Here is a 19,166-nt window from a genome sequence, read left to right as displayed (position 1 = left end):
TATTGATTTATAGTCATTTTACAATGTTGTATCAAATTCCAGTGTAGGGCACAATTTTTCAGTTATACATGAACATATATGTATTCATTGTCACATTTTTTTCTATGTGGGCTACCATAAGATCTTGTATGTATTTCCCTGTGCTATACAGTATAATCTTGTTTATCTATTCTACAATTTTGAAATCCCAGTCTATCCCTTCCCACCTTCTGCTGCCTTGGCAACCACAAGTTTGTAGTCTATGTCTATGAGTCTATTTCTCTTTTGTATTTATGCTTATTTGTGTTTCTTTTTTTTTTTATATTCCACATATGAGCGATCGCATATGGTATTTTTCTTTCTCTTTCTGGCTTACTTCGCTTAGAATGACATTCTCCAGGAACATCCATGTTGCAAATGGTGTTATGTTGTTGGTTTTTAAGGCTGAGTAGTATTCCATTGTATAAATATACCACCACTTCTTTATCCAGTCATCCGTTGATGGACATTTAGGCTGTCTCCATGTCTTGGCTATTGTAAATAGTGCTGCTATGAACATTGGGGTGCAGGTGTCATTCTGAAGTAGAGTTCCTTCTGGATATGTGCCCAGGAGTGGGATTCCTGGGTCATATGGTAAGTCTATTCCTAGTCTTTTGAGGAATCTCCATACTGTTTTCCACAGTGGCTGCACCAAACTGCATTCCCACCAGCAGTGTAGGAGGGTTCCCCTTTCTCCAAAGCCTCTCCAGCATTTGTCATTTGTGGATTTTTGAATGATGGCCATTCTGGCTGGTGTGAGGTGATACCTCATTGTAGTTTTGATTTGCATTTCTCTGATAATCAGCAATATTGAGCATTTTTTGATGTGACTATTGATCATTTGTATGTCTTCCTTGGAGAATTGCTTGTTTACATCTTTTTTTTTTTTTTTTGCAAGAACATCTGAACTTTTGTTGGCCTCTCACTCCCCAAAGGGCATCAATTCTGCCTTCTTAATGCTTCAGAACTTCAGAACTGCCATCCACAAGCCTGAGGGTGGTGGTCTTCTGGATGGTTTGCCTGGAGTTGCTGCTGTCCACGGCGTCACTAAGATTGAAGTCCTCCCCATCTTCCAGCAGGCGGCGGTAGGTGTTGATCTCAGCCTCCAGCTTGACCTTGATGTTCAGCAGGGCCTCGTACTCCTGGTTCTGGCATTGCCTCTCTGCCCGGGTCGGGGCCAGCTCCGACTCCAGATATAGTAGAAACCCTTTGAGCTGCTCCATCTGCATGGCGTAGCGGGCCTCCACCTCCTTCAGGCTAGTCTCCAAGCTGGCCTTCAGGTTTCTCATGGATTCCAGGTCAATCTCCAGGGACTGCACATTCCGTCTCAGCTCTGTGAGGGTCTCAGCAGTTCCTATCTCAGCAGTCTGCGAGGTGACCACTGTGGTGCTCTCCTCAATCTGATGGGACCAGTACTTGTCCAGCTCCTCTCGATTCTTCCGAGCTAGCTCGTCATACTGAGCCCAGATGTCTGCCATGATCTTGCTCAGGTCCTGAGACTTGGGGGCATCCAACTCCACAGTCAGCCCAGAATTGGTATTCTGGTTTTGTAGACCCTTTACTTCCTCCTCATGATTCTTCTTCATAAAGAGCAGCTCCTCTTTGAGAGCCTTGATCTCTGTCTCCAGCTGCAGGTGAATGACATTGGTGTCATCAATGACTTTGTGGAGCCCATGGATGTCACTCTCCACAGACTGGAGCATAGTCAGCTCTGTCTCATACTTGACTCTGAAGTCATCAGCAGCGAGACGGGCATTGTCAATCTGCAGAACGATGCGGGCATTGTCCACAGAATTTGCAAAGATCTGAGCCCTCAGATTCTCAATGGTCTTCAAGTAATGCCTCCAGTCTCGGACCTGGGGTCCTTTCTTCTCCAGGTGTTTCCGAATTTTGATCTCCAGTCTCCGATTGTCAGCCTACAGTCTCCTCACCTTCTCCAGATAGGAGGTCAGGCAGTCATTCGGTCTTGAATGGTCTCCTTCTCTCCCTGGATGCCCCCTACGCCCACCCCACACCCGACCATCTGCATGCCCAGGTTCACGGAACCCCAGTCGCCCCATACGCTGGTGGAGAGGGACACGAAGATCCGAGATCTAGAGCCCCCGTCGCCTGCAGAGACACTGGCCGCGCTGCTGACTGGTCGTGGCGCAGGTAGCACGACTACACGGAGCCGGTGGACCGGTAGTTGAAGAAGCTGGACTGGGTGCTGAAGCTCATGGTGTCTGTTTCACGAGGAAAGCGGGAGGCCAGGACTCAGATGCTGGGCTGTGGGCTTGTTTATGTCTTTTGCCCATTTTTCGATTGGGTTGTTTGGTTGTTTCTTATTAAGTAGTATGAGCTGCTTATATATTCTGGAGATCAAGCCTTTGTTGGTTTCATTTGCAAAGATTTTCTCCCATTCCGTAGATTGTCGTTTTGTTTTACTTCTGGTTTCCTTTGCTGTGCAGAAGCTTGTAAGTTTCACTAGGTCCCATTTGTTTATTTTTGCTTTTATTTCTATTGCTTGAGTAGACTGTTCTAGGAGAACATTTTTGAGATTTATGTCAGATAATGTTTTGCCTATATTTTCATCTAGGAAGTTTATTGTATCTTGTCTTATGTTTAAGTCTTTGATCTATTTTGAGTTTATTTTTGTGTATGGTGTAAGGGAGTGTTCTAGCTTCAAGCTTTACCTGCTGCTGTCCAGTTTTCCCAACAACATTTGCTGAAGAGACTGTCTTTATTCCATTGTATATTCTTGCCTCCTTTGTCAAAGTTTAGTTGACCAAAAGTTTGTGGGTTCATTTCTGGGCTGTCTATTCTGTTCCATTGGACTATATGTCAGTTTTTGTATCAATACCATGCTGTCTTGATGACTGTAGCTCTATAGTATTATGTGAAGTCTGGGAGAGTTATTCCTGCAGCCTCTTTCTTTCTCTTCAGTAATGCTTTGGCAATTCTATGTCTTTGATGGTTCCATATAAGTTTTATTGTGATTTGTTCTAGTTCTGTGAAATACGTCCTAGGTCATTTGATAAGGATTGCATTAAATCTGTAGATTGCCTTGGGCAGTGTGACCATTTTAGCAATATTCATTCTTCCAATCCAAGAGCATGGAATATCTTTCCATTTTTTAAAGTCTTCTTTAATTTCCTTCATCAATGGTTTATAGTTTTCTGTGTATAATTCTTTCACCTCCTTGGTTAGATTTATTCCCATATATTTTATTACTTTGGGTGCTATTTTAAAGGGGATTGTTTCTTTACTTTCTTCTTCTGTTGATTCATCCTTAGTGTAAAGAAATGCAACTGGTTGTTGAACGTTAATCTTGTAACCTGCTACCTTGCTGAATTCTTCAATCAGCTCTAGAAGCTTTTGTGTGGACCTTTTAGGGTTTTCTATATATAGTAACATGTTGTCGGCATATAGTGACACTTTTACCTCTTCTTTTCCAATTTGAATCCCTTTGATTTCTCTCTCTTGTCTGATTGCTGTGGCTAGGACTTCCAAGACTATGTTGAATTGGAGTGGTGATAGTGGGCATCCTTGTCTGGTCCCAGATTTTAGTGGGAAGATTTGAGTTTTTCAATGTTGAGTACTATGCTGGCTGTAGGTTTGTTGTATATAGCTTTTATTATGTTGAGATATGTTCCCTCTATACCCATTTTGGTGATAGTCTTTATCATAAATCTGTGTTGAATTGTATCAGGTGCTTTTTCTGCATCTATTGAGATGATCATGTGGTTTTTGTCCTTTCTGTTATTGATGTGATGTATTACATTGATTGTTTTGCGTATGTTGAACCACCCTTGTGTCCCTGGTATGAACCCAACTTGATCATGATGTATAATCTTTTTTATGTGTTGTTGGATTCTATTTGCTAATATTTTGGTAAGGATTTTGGGATCTATGTTCATCTGTGATATTGGCCTATAGTTATCTTTTCTGGCAGTCTTTGCCTGGTTTTGGTATCAGGGTGATGGTGGCTTCATAGAATGAGTTTGGGAGTATTCCCTCCTTTTCAATCTTCTGGAAGAGATTGAGAAGGACTGGTATGAGTTCTTCTTTGTATGTTTGGTAGAATTCCCCAGTGAAGCTGTCCGGTCCTGGGCTTTTATTTGTAGGGAGGTTTTTTATTGCTATTTCAATTTCATTTCTAGTGATCAGTTTGTTCAAGTGGTCAATTTCTTCCTGATTCAATTTTGGTGGACAGTATGTTTCCAGAAACTTGTCCATCTCCTCTAGGTTATCCAGTTTGTTTCCATATAGTTTTTCATAGTATTCTCATATGATAGTCTATATTTCTATTTTATTTGTTGTAATTTCTCCATTTTCCTTTCTTATTTTGCTAATTTGTGCTCTCTCTTTTTTCTTCTTTGTGAGTTTGGCCAGAGGTTTGTCAATTTTATTTACTTTTTCAAAAAACCAGCTTTTGGTTTGATTGATTCTTTTCTATTTTTTTTAATCTCTATTTTATTTATTTCCTCCCTAATCTTTATAATTTCCTTCCTTCTGCTGCCTTTTGGGGGTTTTTATTCTTGTTTTTCTAGTTGTTTCAGCTGGTGGGTGAAATTGTTTATTTGAGATTGTTCTTCTTTTTTGAGGAAGACCTGTATCACTATAAATTCCCTCTTAGCACTGCCTTTGCTGTGTCCCATTAATTTTATGTGGTTGTACTTTCATTTTCATTTGTCTCAAGATATTTTTTAATTTCATTTGATTTCCTTATTGACCCATTGCTTTTTTAATAGCATATTGTTTAATCTCCATGCTTTCCTTTTTTTCTCCTTTGTTTCTCTGTTGTTGATTTCTAATTTGAAGGCATTGTGGTCAGTAAAGATGCTTGAGATAATTTATATCTTCTTAAAATTGTTGAGGTTTCTTTTGTGCTGAAGTACAAGGTCAATCTTAGAAAATGTTCCATGTGCACTTGAAAAGAATGTATATCCTATTTTGGGGGGGTGTAATGCTTTGAAAATATCCACCAAATCTAATGTTTCTATTGTATTATTTACTTTCTCTGTTGCCTTATTTATTTTCTGTCTGGAAGATCTGTTTAATGATGTTAATGTGATGTTAAAATCTCCAACTACGATGTATTCTCATCAATATTCCCCTTTGTCTCTGTTAGTATTTATTTTATGTATTTAGATGCTCCTATATTGGGTGTATATATATTAACGAGTGTAATATCCTCATCTTGTATCACTCCTTTAATCATTATAAAATGTCCATCTTTATCTTTCTTTATGGCCTTTGTTTTAAAGTCAGTTTTGTCTGAAATCAGTACTGCAACACCTGCTTTTTTGGCTTTTCCATTTGCATGGAATATCCTTTTCCATTTTTCACTCTTAATCTATATGTGTCCTTCTCCCTAAGGTGGGTCTGTTGTATGCAGCATATTGAAGGTTCTTGCTTTATTATCCAGTCTGCCACTCTATGTCTTTTGATTGGAGCATTTAGTCCATTAACATTTACAGTAATTAATGATAGATGTGTTTTTATTGCCAGTTTGAACTTATTTTTGCAGTTGATTTGGTATTTCCTCTTTGTTTCTTTCTTATTCCTATTGTGGTTTTATAATTTTCCTTTGTATTATCTTGGATTTTATTTAGTTTTTGTGACTCCCTTGTAAGTTTTTGGCATGTGGTTACCCTTTATTTTAAGTCTATTAATCCATTACTGTAACTGTTTGTATTAAACAGATCGTAATATAAGCTCAAACTCATCCTACTGAGAACAAAAATTTAAAAAAGAAAAAGAAGACCTCTATTTTCTTGCTTCCCTCTTCCACTCTTCGTGATTTAGATGTCTTCTTTTACAATTTCATGTTTATTCTATTTGTAATTCATGGTAGTTATCACCTTTCCAGTTATGAGTTTCTCATTTTTGTAGCATCCTGCTTTTCTATTTAGAGTAGACCTGTCAATATTTCTTTTAGCATGGGTTTAGTGTTGCTAAACTCTTTTAGTTTTTCCTTGTCTGTGAAATTCTTTATCTCTCCTCTTATTCTAAAGGATAACCTTGATGGATAAAGTATCCTAGGATGCATCTTTTTTTCATTCAGGACTTTGTATCTATCTTGCCACTCCCTTCTGGCCTGTAGTGTTTGTGTAGAGAAATCAGCTGAGAGCCTTATGGGGGTTCCCTTGTAACTCATTCTTTGTTTTCTCTTGCTGCCTTTAAGATCATTTCTTTATCCTTGAATCTGGTCATCTTGATTATGATATGTCTTGGTGTGGGTCTGTTTGGGGTCTTCTTGTTTGGGATCCTCTGAACTTCCTGTACTTGGATATCTAATTCTTTCTTTAGGTTTGGGAAGTTTTCAGTCATAATTTTTCCAATACCTTTTCAATCCCCTTTAATCTTTCTTCCCCGTCTGGAACCCTTATTATGTGTAGATTGGCATGCTTTATATTATCCCTTAGGTACCTTTTATTTTTTTCTTTGGTTTATTATTTGCATTTCTCTCAGCTGTTTTGATTGGGTGCTTTCTGTTGTCCTGTCTTCTAGGTGACTTATTCATTCCTCTGCATTATCTAGCCTGCTTTGCACAGCCTTTATATCAGCTCTCATCTCAGCAAATGAGTTTACCAGTTCTACTTGGCTCTTCTTTATAGCTTCAATTTCATTTTTGACATATTTCATGTCTCTAAACACTATCTCTTTTAGTTCCTTCAATATTTTTGTTCTTTCAGGAGATTTCTTTTGTTCTTTTAATTGGGAGTGATTCCTCTGCTTCTTCATCTTGCTCATATCTCTCTGGCACTGTGGCTTATGGAGTATCAGTTATCTATTTTGGTCCTTAAGGAGTTTATTCATTTATCTATCTGAAGCCTATGGACAAATAAAACAGTTTGTGGTGTCTTTGTCTTTTGAATAGGAGAATATACTGTCAGAGTTCAGCAGGTGCTCTGGTTGGCTGGGTGTGTCAGTGGATCTGAGTTTTGGTGTATTTGTAGGAGAGGGTGAGCTATGAGTGTCCTTCTACTGTGCCATTTTCAAAAGATTTGAGCATATATCTATTATGACACTTAAGACAGTACTGTGCAAAAATTTTCAACAACATATTAGAAAATTGAATACAAGATATAGAAAAGGGCATACACTATGATCAATTTGGACTCATCCGTGGGACACAAGGATGGTTCAACGTATGCAAATAAATGTGGTACACCACGTAAACTAATGAAAGACAAAAATCACATAATCATCTCAATAGATGCAGAAAAAGCATTTGATAAAATTCAACATCCATTCATTAGATAACCTCTTACCACAGTGCATATAGAGGGAACATATATCAACATAATAAAAAGTATTTATGACAAATGCACAGCCTACATAATATTGGTGAAAAGTTGAATCTTTTCCACAAAAATCTGGAATAAGTCAAGGATTCCCACTCTCACCACTTCTATTCAACAAAGTATTGGAAATAACAACCATAGCAATAAGACCAGAAAAAGTAAGAAAATTCATCTAAATTGTAAGGGAAGAAGTAAAATTGTCACTATATGTGGATAACAATACTATTTATGGAAAACCCTGAAGATGCCACAGAAAAACTACTAGATCTGATAAATGAATTCAGCAAAGTAACAGGATGTAAGATTAACATACAGAAATCTGTTGCATTTCTCTACACAAACAATGAAATATTAGAAAATGAAAGTAGAAAATAATTGCTTTAAAATCACATAAGTAATACTTAAAATAAACCAAGGAGGTGAATCACAGGCAGAGAACTATAAAACATGGATTAAGGAAATTAAAGATGATTTAAGGAAATGGAAATATATCCCATGTTCTTGGATAGGATGAATTAATAAAATGGCCATACTCCCCAAAGCAGTCTACAGATTTAATGTGATCCCTATTAAACTACCCAGGACATTTTTCACAGAAGTAGAACAAATAATCTTAAAAGTTATATGGAATCACAAACGACCCAGAATTGCCAAAGCATTACTGAAGAAGAAGAATCAATCTGGAGGAATAACCCTCCCAGACTTTAGGCAATACTACTGAGCTACAGTAATCAAAACAGCATGGTATTTGCAGAAATACAGACATGGATCAACAGAACAGAATAGAGAATCCAGAAATAAAACCCCACACATTTTTGATCAATTAATCTTTGACAATGGAGGCAAGAATGTCCAATGGAGAAAAGACAGTCTTTTCAACAAGTGGTGTTGGGAAAGCTGGATGCAGGCATGTAAATTAATGAAAATGAAATTAGAACACTCCCTCACACCATACACAAAAAGAAGCTCAAAATGGCTTAAAGACATAAATATAAACATGACACTGTAAACCTTCTAAAAGAAAACATAGTTAAAACATTCTCTGACATAAATCTTAGCAATGTTCTCATAGGGCAGTCTACTAAGGCAATTGAAATAAAAGCAAAAATAAGGAAATGGGACCTAATCAAATGCTTTTTTATAGCAAAGGAAACCATAAACAGAATGAAAAGACCACCCATGGAATGGGAGAAAATATTTACAAATGATGCAACTGACAAGGGCTTAATTTCCAGAATATAGAAACAACTAATACAACTTAATAAGAACAAAAAACAATCCAATCAAAAATGGGCAGAGGCCCTAACTAAACATTTCTCCAATGAAGACATACAAATGGCCAATACTCACATGAAAAAATATTCAATTTTGCTTATTATCAGAGAAATGCTAAGCAAAACTATGAGGTATTACCTCACACCAGTCAGAATGGGTATCATTAAAAGTCCACAAATGATAAATGCTAGAGAGGCTGTGGACAAAAGGGAACCCTCCTACACTGTTGGTGGAAATGTAGTTTGGTGTAGCCATTATGGAAAACAGTATGGGAATTTCTTTAAAAACTGAAAATAGACTTACCCTATGATACAGCAATCCCATTCCTGGGCATATATCTGTAGGAAGCACTAACTGGAAAAGATACATGCACCCCTATGTTTATAGAAGCACTATTTACAATAGCCAAGACACGAAATGTCCATTGACAGATGATTGGATAAAAATGTTTTGGTATATGTATACAATGGAATACTATTCAGCCATAAAAAAGAATAAACTAATGCCATTTGCAGTAACATGGATGGATTTGAAGATCATCATACTATGTGAAGTAGGCCAGAAAATGAAAGGAAAATACCATATGATATCACTTAAATGTGAAATTTTTAAAAATAGACAAATTAACTTATTTACAAAACAGAAACAGACTCACAGACATAGAAAAAAATCTTATGGTTACCAGGGTGGAAAGGGGAGTGTGGAGGGATAAATTTGGGTCCAGGATTTGCAGATACTAACTACTGTTTATAAAATAGATAAACAAATATGTGCTACTGTATAGCACATGGAGCTATATTCAATACCTTGTAATGGTATATAATGAAAAAAAGAGAAAAAATATATATTTGTAAATAAATCGCTATACTGTTCATCAGAAATTAACACAACATTGTACATTGACTATACTTCAGCAAAAAAAATTATTGTGTTTTTTTTTTCATGTTAATATGCCCTATTAGAGAGTGAATTTCTTGAGAGCAGCTGTTTTATTCATCTCCATAGCAACAAGCAAAGAACCTGGATTGTTGGTAGCTTTTCAGTCAATGTATTTATAGTATTGAAGTGATGATTCTTTTAAACCAAAAGGATGACAATGACTCTTAGAATCATTAAATGAGTAAAGAAATACTATTGGGAAACTTATAAGTCTGAGATTCCTTGTTTTATAGTATTTGTAGTGAAAAATCCCTTCTGGCAGCCCCAGGAACAGTTACTCTTCAGTCTGTCCTTTCAGCTCTTGACTTTAATCTCACAGGATTTCCCCCCTTTTACTTTTTACCCAGAATGTTTCTGAAAGACAAGGTGTCTCACAGAAGAATCTATAGAAAAGGCCGCTTCCCATATCCCCATCCAGGGGTGGTATTTGTATTGAGGTAGCTTTGGAGTTTAAAGCTGTCCCAATACCCTTCTCTCCTGCATTCCTTCTTAGGAAAAAACAAACAAAAATTGTGAAAGGAACAAGGATGGGGAGGGAAATCTAGCCAGCTGAGTCTGTATCACACAGGAGGATTATCCGTAGGAAATATACAAAAGGAGCACACAGTTTTCATGAAGCCCCTTTCAGGGACATGCTGAATAGATTTCCAAGAATGGGGAGGGTCTGATGTACTTAAATAGAGAAATTATTGTCTTCAAGACAGCCTAGCTTCCTTTCTTGCACCATGCTATTATACAGTAGCTATACCACAACTTTACCCAGTTAAGGGAAAGAAAACAATCTATGCATACCATGCCATGTTGTGAAAACATAAACCTTTGGAGACAAATGATTATAGCCATAGATTCTGAAGTTTAAAATATTTTTATTAATAAAAAAAGTACAATGATCAAACATAACAAGATCGCTTAGTTCCCAAGCACACACCCTGCCTGGATGCCACAGAGGAAAAGTCCCATTGGGCTAGAACAGAGTAATCTCTATGTGACCATGCTAACTGAGGCAATTCTTGTACTTCTGGATGCCTAACAGGCTTGTTTATGAGAGATTGCTCATGATCCTAGCCTCAACGTCATGCCTCTGGAGCAAGAACTAGTATAAAATAGAAAACAAAACAGGTTGCTGCTCTAAAGCACTGAAATAATGAGGCACAGACAAGAGTTATAAGCAATAAAGCTTAATATACTGTCCTACAATTTCTTTAAACAAACAATGACAAAAATCAGTCATTTCACTGCAGGCTCCTTTCCCCAACACAAAAATGAAGAGTCAGTTTCTGGCACTGTTCTCCCACTGTGTCTTCCTGTCAAAAAACAGGAGTGGACAGCTAGGGATTCTCTTCCTCTTTTTATTTAGAAATACAATGAAAACCGCACTGCATACAACATAGGAATAATGTCCAACACAACTACTTGCACTGATCCTGGGAAACATCTACTGGAAGGGAAGAAGAGTTTCTTAATTAACAAAATAGTGTCTCTCTCCCTGTTCCCAACCCACCACCAGAAAAGGAAATGGAAGATAAAACCAGTATTTGAAAATCAAAGAGATATCCTGCCACTGATATAAATTCTATCCTCTTCCATCCCACTCCAATCCCAACCACCCCACCCCGTTTCCCTTCTTCTTATACTGTTAAGAATATAATAAATGGGAAAAGAGAATATTTAACTGGTGAAGCTGGACTGGCCAAAGTTTGAAAGGCTCTGGGAAATTGCCTCTGTGCTTCTGACAGGGTGATATGTAATATGGTCCAGATAGAATCAGGAAAGGGGAAGAATACAGCTTTTAAAGCAACGGGTTTTGTCTGCTTATTCCTTTAAGCCCTAATATGCTTTGAGTATGGAAACAGATGAGAATCCTATAGTTAGCAACAAGGAGAATGTAAGGAAAGTGGGAGGAAGAGATAATATTGCTTCTAGTGACCACTCTTTAATTACCTTTGTTACTGACTCAAATTTAGCTCTTTATCATCCAAGAAGCCTACTCCTCTCCTTTTTCTAGGGTAAATATAGAGTACTATAATTATCATAGTGGTAATCATAATACTTTGTTGTTCATATAAGGATCACTTGTCATTTTTGCCAACATCCATTAATAAGAATCCTCACAACATTCCTGTGAGGTAGATATTTGGATCCCCATTTTACAGATGGGTTAACTGAGGCACAGAGAGGTGATGTGACTTGCCTAAGGTCAACCAAGTGAGAGATGGGAAAATATGGAAGAGAGGTAACTTAGGGTAGCACCTCTATTGTCAGAGAGCCATATTTAACAGTGAGAAAAGATAGTGCTAAGTGTTTCTTTAAATTGGGCACACTCACTTTCTTCTGTGTCCATATTTCTATATAGGTATTAGCACACTGTGGAGGATCAATAATTTCCTGTCTTATTAAAGATTAGGTCAATTCTCAATGGTTTGGTTCTTCAGAAAACCTTTTGAAGGCAGGATACACTCTAAGTTCCTGGAACTCAGATCATAGAAATCTGTAATTCCTGAATTTTGAAGATCACTTTGTTTTAAAGAACTGTTGGAGTTCTAAAAATGTTACTATCATGTACATAACCACTGTGCTCTAGCTGCTCCTACGGGTGTACAGATCAACAATAAGATACCACTACAATGTGCTTTTGAATTAGACAATTAAGTAAGTAGATGGCAGAGTGTGGGAGCCAGGTTTCTCATTGTTAGAGTAGAAGATTAGAGTAAGCAAAGGGAAAAGGCTAAGATAGGATAATCCATGTGGTAATGGACTGGAGTTGTAGACATCAGTATGAACTCATGTTTAGCCTTAATAAAGATATGGATGATTAATACATATAGAAATATTTGTAGATATGTGTTTATATACATGGGTTAGTGTACACACATATATTTCCTTGCACTGTCATCTGAGATGACCTAGAAGCAACAATACCCCAGTAGCAACAAGCATACCTAATACCCAGATCTTGGTTTCTAATACAATTCTCCATGAACAGAAACCTGGACTCCTTAAAATGGTTGATTATAAGAACTGGCAAAAAAAATATACAAGATGAGCTTGGAGCATGTTGTAGTGCCAAAAAATGAAGATGTGCCACACACACACAAAAAAGATAGGGGGATATGTCAAAAGAACTTGGGAGTCAACCAAGAGAGTGCCCAGTGACCAAAGCTGGAACAATTTGAGCAACAAAATAAGTTGTATTGGATTATAACTCAAAGTGCAAAATATATATCCATGAGTCCATACTGATATGACTAAATGATTACATAAATAAATAAATGAGGGAGAGTAGACAAATCTCCCACGCAGAAGAATTCCAAATAATTTATGTAGATGCTCCCCTTCAAGGATGTAATGTGTAACTAACCATTCCTTAAGTGTGGGCTACACATAGTAATTTCCTTCGAAAGAGTACAGTATGGAAGGTGGGGTGGATTACAGGGGAGAAACCTGACAAACACTATTTCAGCCAGGTGATCAAAATTAACATCAAGAGTCAATCATGTTAATATGATGTGATGGAAATGGGAGTTCATATCTGTGGTTTTCCTCCCCCAAACCCATAAGCTCAATTTAATCATGAGAAAAACAACAAATATTAATTGAGGGGCATACTCCTCGAAACCATCAAGGTCACAGGAAAGAAGAAAGTATGAGAAATTGTCACAACCAAGAGAAGCCTAAGGAGATATGACTACTAAATGTGATGTGGTATCCTGAATGGGATACTGGAAAAGAAAAAGGATATTAGGCAAAAACTAAGGAAATCTGAATAAAGTTTGGACCTTAGTTAATAATAATGTATCAACATTACTTCATTAATTACAACAAATGTACCATTCTAATGAAAGATGTTAATAATAGGGAAAACTAGGTGTGAAGTATAGGGAAACGCTCTGTACTATCTTCACAATTTTTCTGTAAATCTAAAACTTTTAAAATAAAAAGTTTATTTAAAAAGAAGTTAGTCTCACAAACCTTTCTGTCTTGCCCATAATTCACTCTACCTAAGGTACTCAACCAGTTCACAATCTTCATAGTTTCTCCTGAATTTTCCAATCATAATTATCAATAGTAATGTTCAACTGCCAATCATCTACAGATGGAGGAATTCTACTGCAACAAATCCCAGGATATTATTCAACCCTACCGAACAAGGCCATTTTCCATGCCCTAGGCAACTGTCCTCATAATGGTGCTTTACTGGTGTGAGCACAGCAAATTCAATTAATCCCAAATGCCACCTAAGAGCGACAGTGCCTTTTAATCTCACTGTCTATTTAACAAAGTTCTATGTGCTTTTGGTGTGGTACAGTATTATACTATATTTGAATACCTGCACTCCATGAAATACTCTTAATGGATTGGGCATATTTCTTAAAGTATATGTAAATAATTGACAGGATTTTATCATTATTTGGAAGGGAGAGGGCAATGAGAATAGGGTTAGAACTGTTTCCTGACTATAGACAATTAATAAAGCATTCACAAAGTCCCTCATTACTTTCCAGGAAAATATTTGAATAATAAGAGCTTAGTGATGTCAAGGATAGCAATGTTTGGAATCCTAATTTGATTATCCTAGTTAGTACAACAGTATGTTTGATAGCGTTTATTTATAAATAGATCATATGCTCTTATGCAAAAGATCCTGAAGTCTGAAGGGCACAGATCAGTTATGAATTTTGGAAAAGGAGTCTCAGATCCAAACTCTGGAGAAAATGGGTAAGTCCTTGGACACTGCTGTGAAACACCATATCAACTACTTAATTATAAGCTTAAACTTATGTATGATGGTAATTCCCCTTTAACAGATTGGCCCTAGATATTTCCTAGTGCTTTAGCAATTAGTCTACAGTATGGAACTTGCACACCAGAAGTCAGGGAAAAACTTACATCAAAATAACAATGATAAAATAGTAAAAAATCTACATATTTTGAAAAATACAGGTAGTCCTTGAATTTATGAGAGTTTATGGTCTGGAAAGACATTTTAAGTTGAAATGAGGTAAATCAAAGCTGAGATATTATAGAAAGTGTCAGAATAGAAAAATTGTGTGCCTAATGTTATATATCAATGACCACAAACACATTTTACTTACCAGTCAACCGTAAATGATTTTGTGAGTGGTCTAAAGTTTCTGAAGCATAACATATAAAATTGGACAAATACTGCAACCAATAATGTATTTTAAAATTTGGTTTAATAATGTGATCCCTGGGAGAATGGGTGTGCAGGTCTAAAAGGCCACAAGGAAACAAACACCTGGGGAAAGACTGTGACCCGTATTTGTCTCATCTGTAAAATACTAATGATGTGTAGGACTAGACAGTTAATAGGATCCCTTCTTGGTGCAAGAATTCTATAATTTAGTCAGAATAAATGGCCTTAGGAGGTAGCAACTTAAAGTATTCAAGAGGGACTGGTTGATTACCTGCCAAAAAAATGGGGTACCATATGAAGACAACCTTTAGGAGAGAGGCTGCATCCAAAATTAAGTGATGCGAAGTCTCCCCTCCCCAACCCCGGGAGAGGAAACATGCCATGTAGAGGTAGATCTGAGGTCCAGGGCATGGAACAGAGGGTTTTATGTCCCAGAGACTATTATGAAACAGTCTGATTGGGTAACCAAATGTGTATTTTATACAACCTGCTTTAATGGCTAAAAGAAATGGCTTAGGTATTCATAGCAGCTGCAGAACATCAAATTGCTTTTTGTCAGTTTTCACCAAAAGCCTCTTATATTCCATTTGAAACACGGGAATGTATTTTAATAATGCCATGGAATGAATTTTTTTTCTTCCAACCCCTTACCTCTGTATAACATGGCCCCAGTGTGTGATTTCTCATCATGCAATATGCTGTTGCTTTATGTAAACAAAAGAATAAACAGTACAGAGCAGCCCCTTAAGACACTGTATCAACAGGTTGCCATTTGAATGAGGCTTGTTATTACAGCACTTTTGATATCCTATCCAAGTAAAAGTCCCTCTCTATTTGTTTTCAGGATCATTCTGGGTCTACTTGTTCCTGTCACTGCCCAACATACTCTCCTGGAACACTTTTCTCCTTACTGGCGTGTCGATGTGTGCTTTGAATTTTTGTCCAAATTTAACCTAACAAAGAATGCAATTGTGCAGCAAAATCCTTAATCCTGAAGAAGGAGGAGCAAGAAAGGAGGAAAGGAGAAGGAAAAGAACATCGTTTCATTCCCTTCAATGGACTTTAGAAGCAGAAGCACCAGCATTGTCTGAAAACCAAAGTGTAAGAACAAATAGGATTAGATTTACAAAACTTCTGAGTTTGGTATGGGACTCAGCTTATTCACTGAGAATATGCCCTATACTCAGGATCCAAATCCCTGTAAATCTTACTAACCAACTACAGCGCTATGCCCTCTTTTGTCTAGGACCTTGGAAAAAGTCATTTTAGGACACTACCAGCAACTTTGATGTACTGATTCAAAAAATATGGATAAGAATTCTAGAAAACAAGAAGAAAAAAAAAGCAGCGTATGTGTGTTCACAGCCTTGAATTTGATTCCTGTTTTGTTATTGTAGGAAAAATGTCCTATCTCATAATAGGGGCCGGGGTGAGGGGGGCAACCATGGGTGCCGCACTGGAATTCAACCCATGCGGAGGTTGAAAAAATTGGGAACTGGACAGTGGAAAAATGAAGGTGAAATATAAAGAGTCCACGTGGGAGATCAGCTATCTTTTCTTCCAGTCTCAACCTGGCTCACTGAGCTGTTCCAATCCCATCCCAGAGGCAAGCTGAAGTCAAAGAGGAAAAGATGGTCATGATCTCAATGCACGTGCGCGCGCTCGCGCGTACACACACACACACACAGGAAAGAGACCAGTGCAACTCTTCTAGCGCAGTCTGTGCAGCTCTTCTAGCGCAGTCTGTGCCGCTCACATGGTGTCATGGCGCCGGCGGTGCAGGGACAGGTGGTCAGAGCGAGAAAAGCTACGGTTGCAGTCTGTGCACCGGAAGGGTTTGATGCCTGTGTGCTTGCGGAAATGGCGGGTGAGCTCATCTGAGCGAGCAAATTTCCAGGAGCAGCCATCCCAGGTGCACTTATAAGGTTTCTCTCCTAAAAGAAAGGACATGACAGAACAAAAGGAATCAGATGTGAGATGTTTGGATACTGGAAAGATACAGACTACATAACCTTTTATTAAGGTTTTGGTCAAAAGACAAGGCAATCACTTTGAAGACATGCTCTCCTCCACCTTTACAGAAGTCTTAAAGAGAAGCCACGATGGTTGAGTGGAAAGCGCTGGCTTGAGGCTCTGGCTCAAACAGGCCTTTCCTTGAATCCTGGCTATAAGTACATATTACTTGTGTGACCTTAAATTAGTCGCTTCTCCCTGGCTGGGTCTCTGTTTTCTCATCTCTAAAGAGGGATAAAAATATCGCACAAGGTTGTTTGAAAACATTTTACATTTTAAGCATAGCCATTAAATGGTAAAACTGGGATCAAACCCAAATCTTTGACATTTTCCTCTATACCAAATGGTAGTGACTATGTTCTCTCCTTTAATACCCAACAAATAGTCTAAAATAGAGCCATACACACAGGAAGAATGTGTGATTCACTGGAGTGGGTCCTCAGCTAAGGCTACAGGCCTTCTGTGAAAGGTCAGAAACTCAAAGGCATGGGGTAAGAAAAGTCAAACTTTTAAAAACAGCTCAATGCTCAGTACCTGCAGGTTGCATCTGTGTTATATATTGAATATGTATGCTCTGGATAGAAAACTAAGTGAAAAAAAGTAAAATAAAAAACATTAACACAGTATGAACCCATTATGGTGCATGGATCACATAACATATATCTATATACTCAAAATAAAGGCAATACCAATACACTTAAATGCAAATTAGGAGAGAAATTAACAGTGAGTGAATACCCAGAAAATGAGGATAAGAATGATGAGAAGAGGACTTCCCCTTTTTACTTTTCACCTTTCTGTATTGTTTGAATGTTTTAAAAATCAGTAATCCTTGTAAATCAATTATACTTCAATAAAAAAAATCAAGTACTTGGTGCCCACATAAGTAGGAGCACAATAAAAAAATTAAAAAATAAAAATCAGTATCTTAGTGTTTCTCTATTTCCCATTTTCTGCAATAAGCATGTATCATTTTTATAATCATAAATAAGTGATAATGCAGATACAAAATGCTTTGGTAATTTAATGGTCTCTCTTAATCTGGCTCTTCCTCCCCTTTATCCTTATAATTTCTCCAGGGTATTTTATGTTATGCTGTTCTAAATTCTGGTAGCAATCTGGTTTGCATATATTTTCTTCAACTTTTTCAACACTTACCAATCTTCCCAAGTGTTTACTAATTAACTGTACAGCTTTCAAATAATGGGCAACAGAATAGAATTCACTCAGACTCACAATTGTGGATTATACCGCAACTATTTTGAGAATTAAAGATGTTAGCTACTGATCATTTCAATATTCAGAAATTGCTGCATTAGCTGCTGAGAAGAATGAGATGGAGTTGGATGTATGGAGAACAAAAGATGGCCAATGAAATATTATAAAATGAAAAGAAAAAGCTACTGAATGGCTACACACCACACAAATACACACACACACACAGTGGGATCCCATTTATATTTTCTAAACCTCTCTGCCTCTGTGTCTCTGTCTCTATCTCTCCCTCTCTCTTTCTCTCTCTCTCTCTCTCACACACACACACACACACACCCCAAAGAGAAAAGATCTGGAAGACCATACAACAAATTATTAACAGTGAGAAAGAGAATGAGACTGCAGATGGTGTTGAGAGTGTGTAAATGAGATTTTCACTGTTTGGCCTATATAATTCTATCACATCTCCACACTTCCAAACTGTCACATTGCTATCAATTTTGTTGCAATCGCTCAAGAATTTCTCCTGAGAATTTCTAATCTTCTCTACACCCAAATGAAGAAGATTTGACTTGTAAAGCAGTGACACCCTGTGGGGACCACAGCTCATTGCTAGAATACACAGATTACAGGACTCAGCAAGATCAATTTTCCTATTGCAAAAGCAGATATCTTATATTATCATTGAACAAGGTCCTGTTTGTGCCAATGCACTTTATACGACACAACTCATAAGCTTCATCAATATATTATCAATATTAAAGAACAAAATATACATAGGGAAATAATTCACAATATAAAGTGTACATATTAACTGTGTGACACAGTTAAGTGTGATAAGTTCCAAGGCTAGACAATCTGTGGGCTAGTGTGATGCACTGAACTTGAAGCAGGGGTAGGTTTTACATGGGTGGAAAAAAAGACAAAAAGCAACTCAGTTAGATAGGGGCATGGGCTGGTAAGGAAGCACAGAGAATGATGCATAAGGTCAGCCATCCTGAAGCACGGGGTATCTTTAAAGAAGTTCTATGAGATGACCCCTATTATAAAGACCAGACTAAAGAATTTAGATTTTTAGCATTAAATGTAGTGACATAGCAAACACAGGGGCAGTAAGTAGTTTGCCTCAGGAATAGGAAACAAGGGGGATGCAATGACTATAAAGAATTTTAAAACAAAATCAACTAAAAGTTTGCTCTTTTCTACTATCATGTTCCAATTATAAGTCAATGGTAAAATACTCCTTCTGGCTATGACAGACA

General features: G+C 37.4%; 1 protein-coding gene and 1 pseudogene across 2 annotated transcripts in view; both read right to left on the bottom strand.

Annotated features, from left to right (window-relative positions):
- Positions 1–929: 929 nt before the first annotated feature.
- Positions 930–2,235, bottom strand: LOC102504476 (annotated as a pseudogene).
- Positions 2,236–10,373: 8,138 nt separating this feature from the next.
- KLF8 (Kruppel like factor 8) overlaps positions 10,374–19,166 on the bottom strand; it is a 36,864-nt gene continuing 28,071 nt past the window's right edge. For both annotated transcript variants that reach the window (XM_032475151.1, XM_032475150.1), the window contains one exon: positions 10,374–16,610. In XM_032475151.1, the coding sequence (XP_032331042.1) occupies positions 16,429–16,610 (182 nt within the window). In that variant the 3' untranslated portion in view covers positions 10,374–16,428. The remainder of the gene's footprint in view (positions 16,611–19,166) is intronic.

The sequence above is a fragment of the Camelus ferus genome, chromosome X (assembly GCF_009834535.1).
Source record: "Camelus ferus isolate YT-003-E chromosome X, BCGSAC_Cfer_1.0, whole genome shotgun sequence".
In the NCBI taxonomy this organism is placed as follows: domain Eukaryota; kingdom Metazoa; phylum Chordata; class Mammalia; order Artiodactyla; family Camelidae; genus Camelus; species Camelus ferus.
The sequence above is the reverse complement of the archived record's forward strand: the minus strand, read 5'-3'. Positions and strand labels throughout refer to the sequence as shown.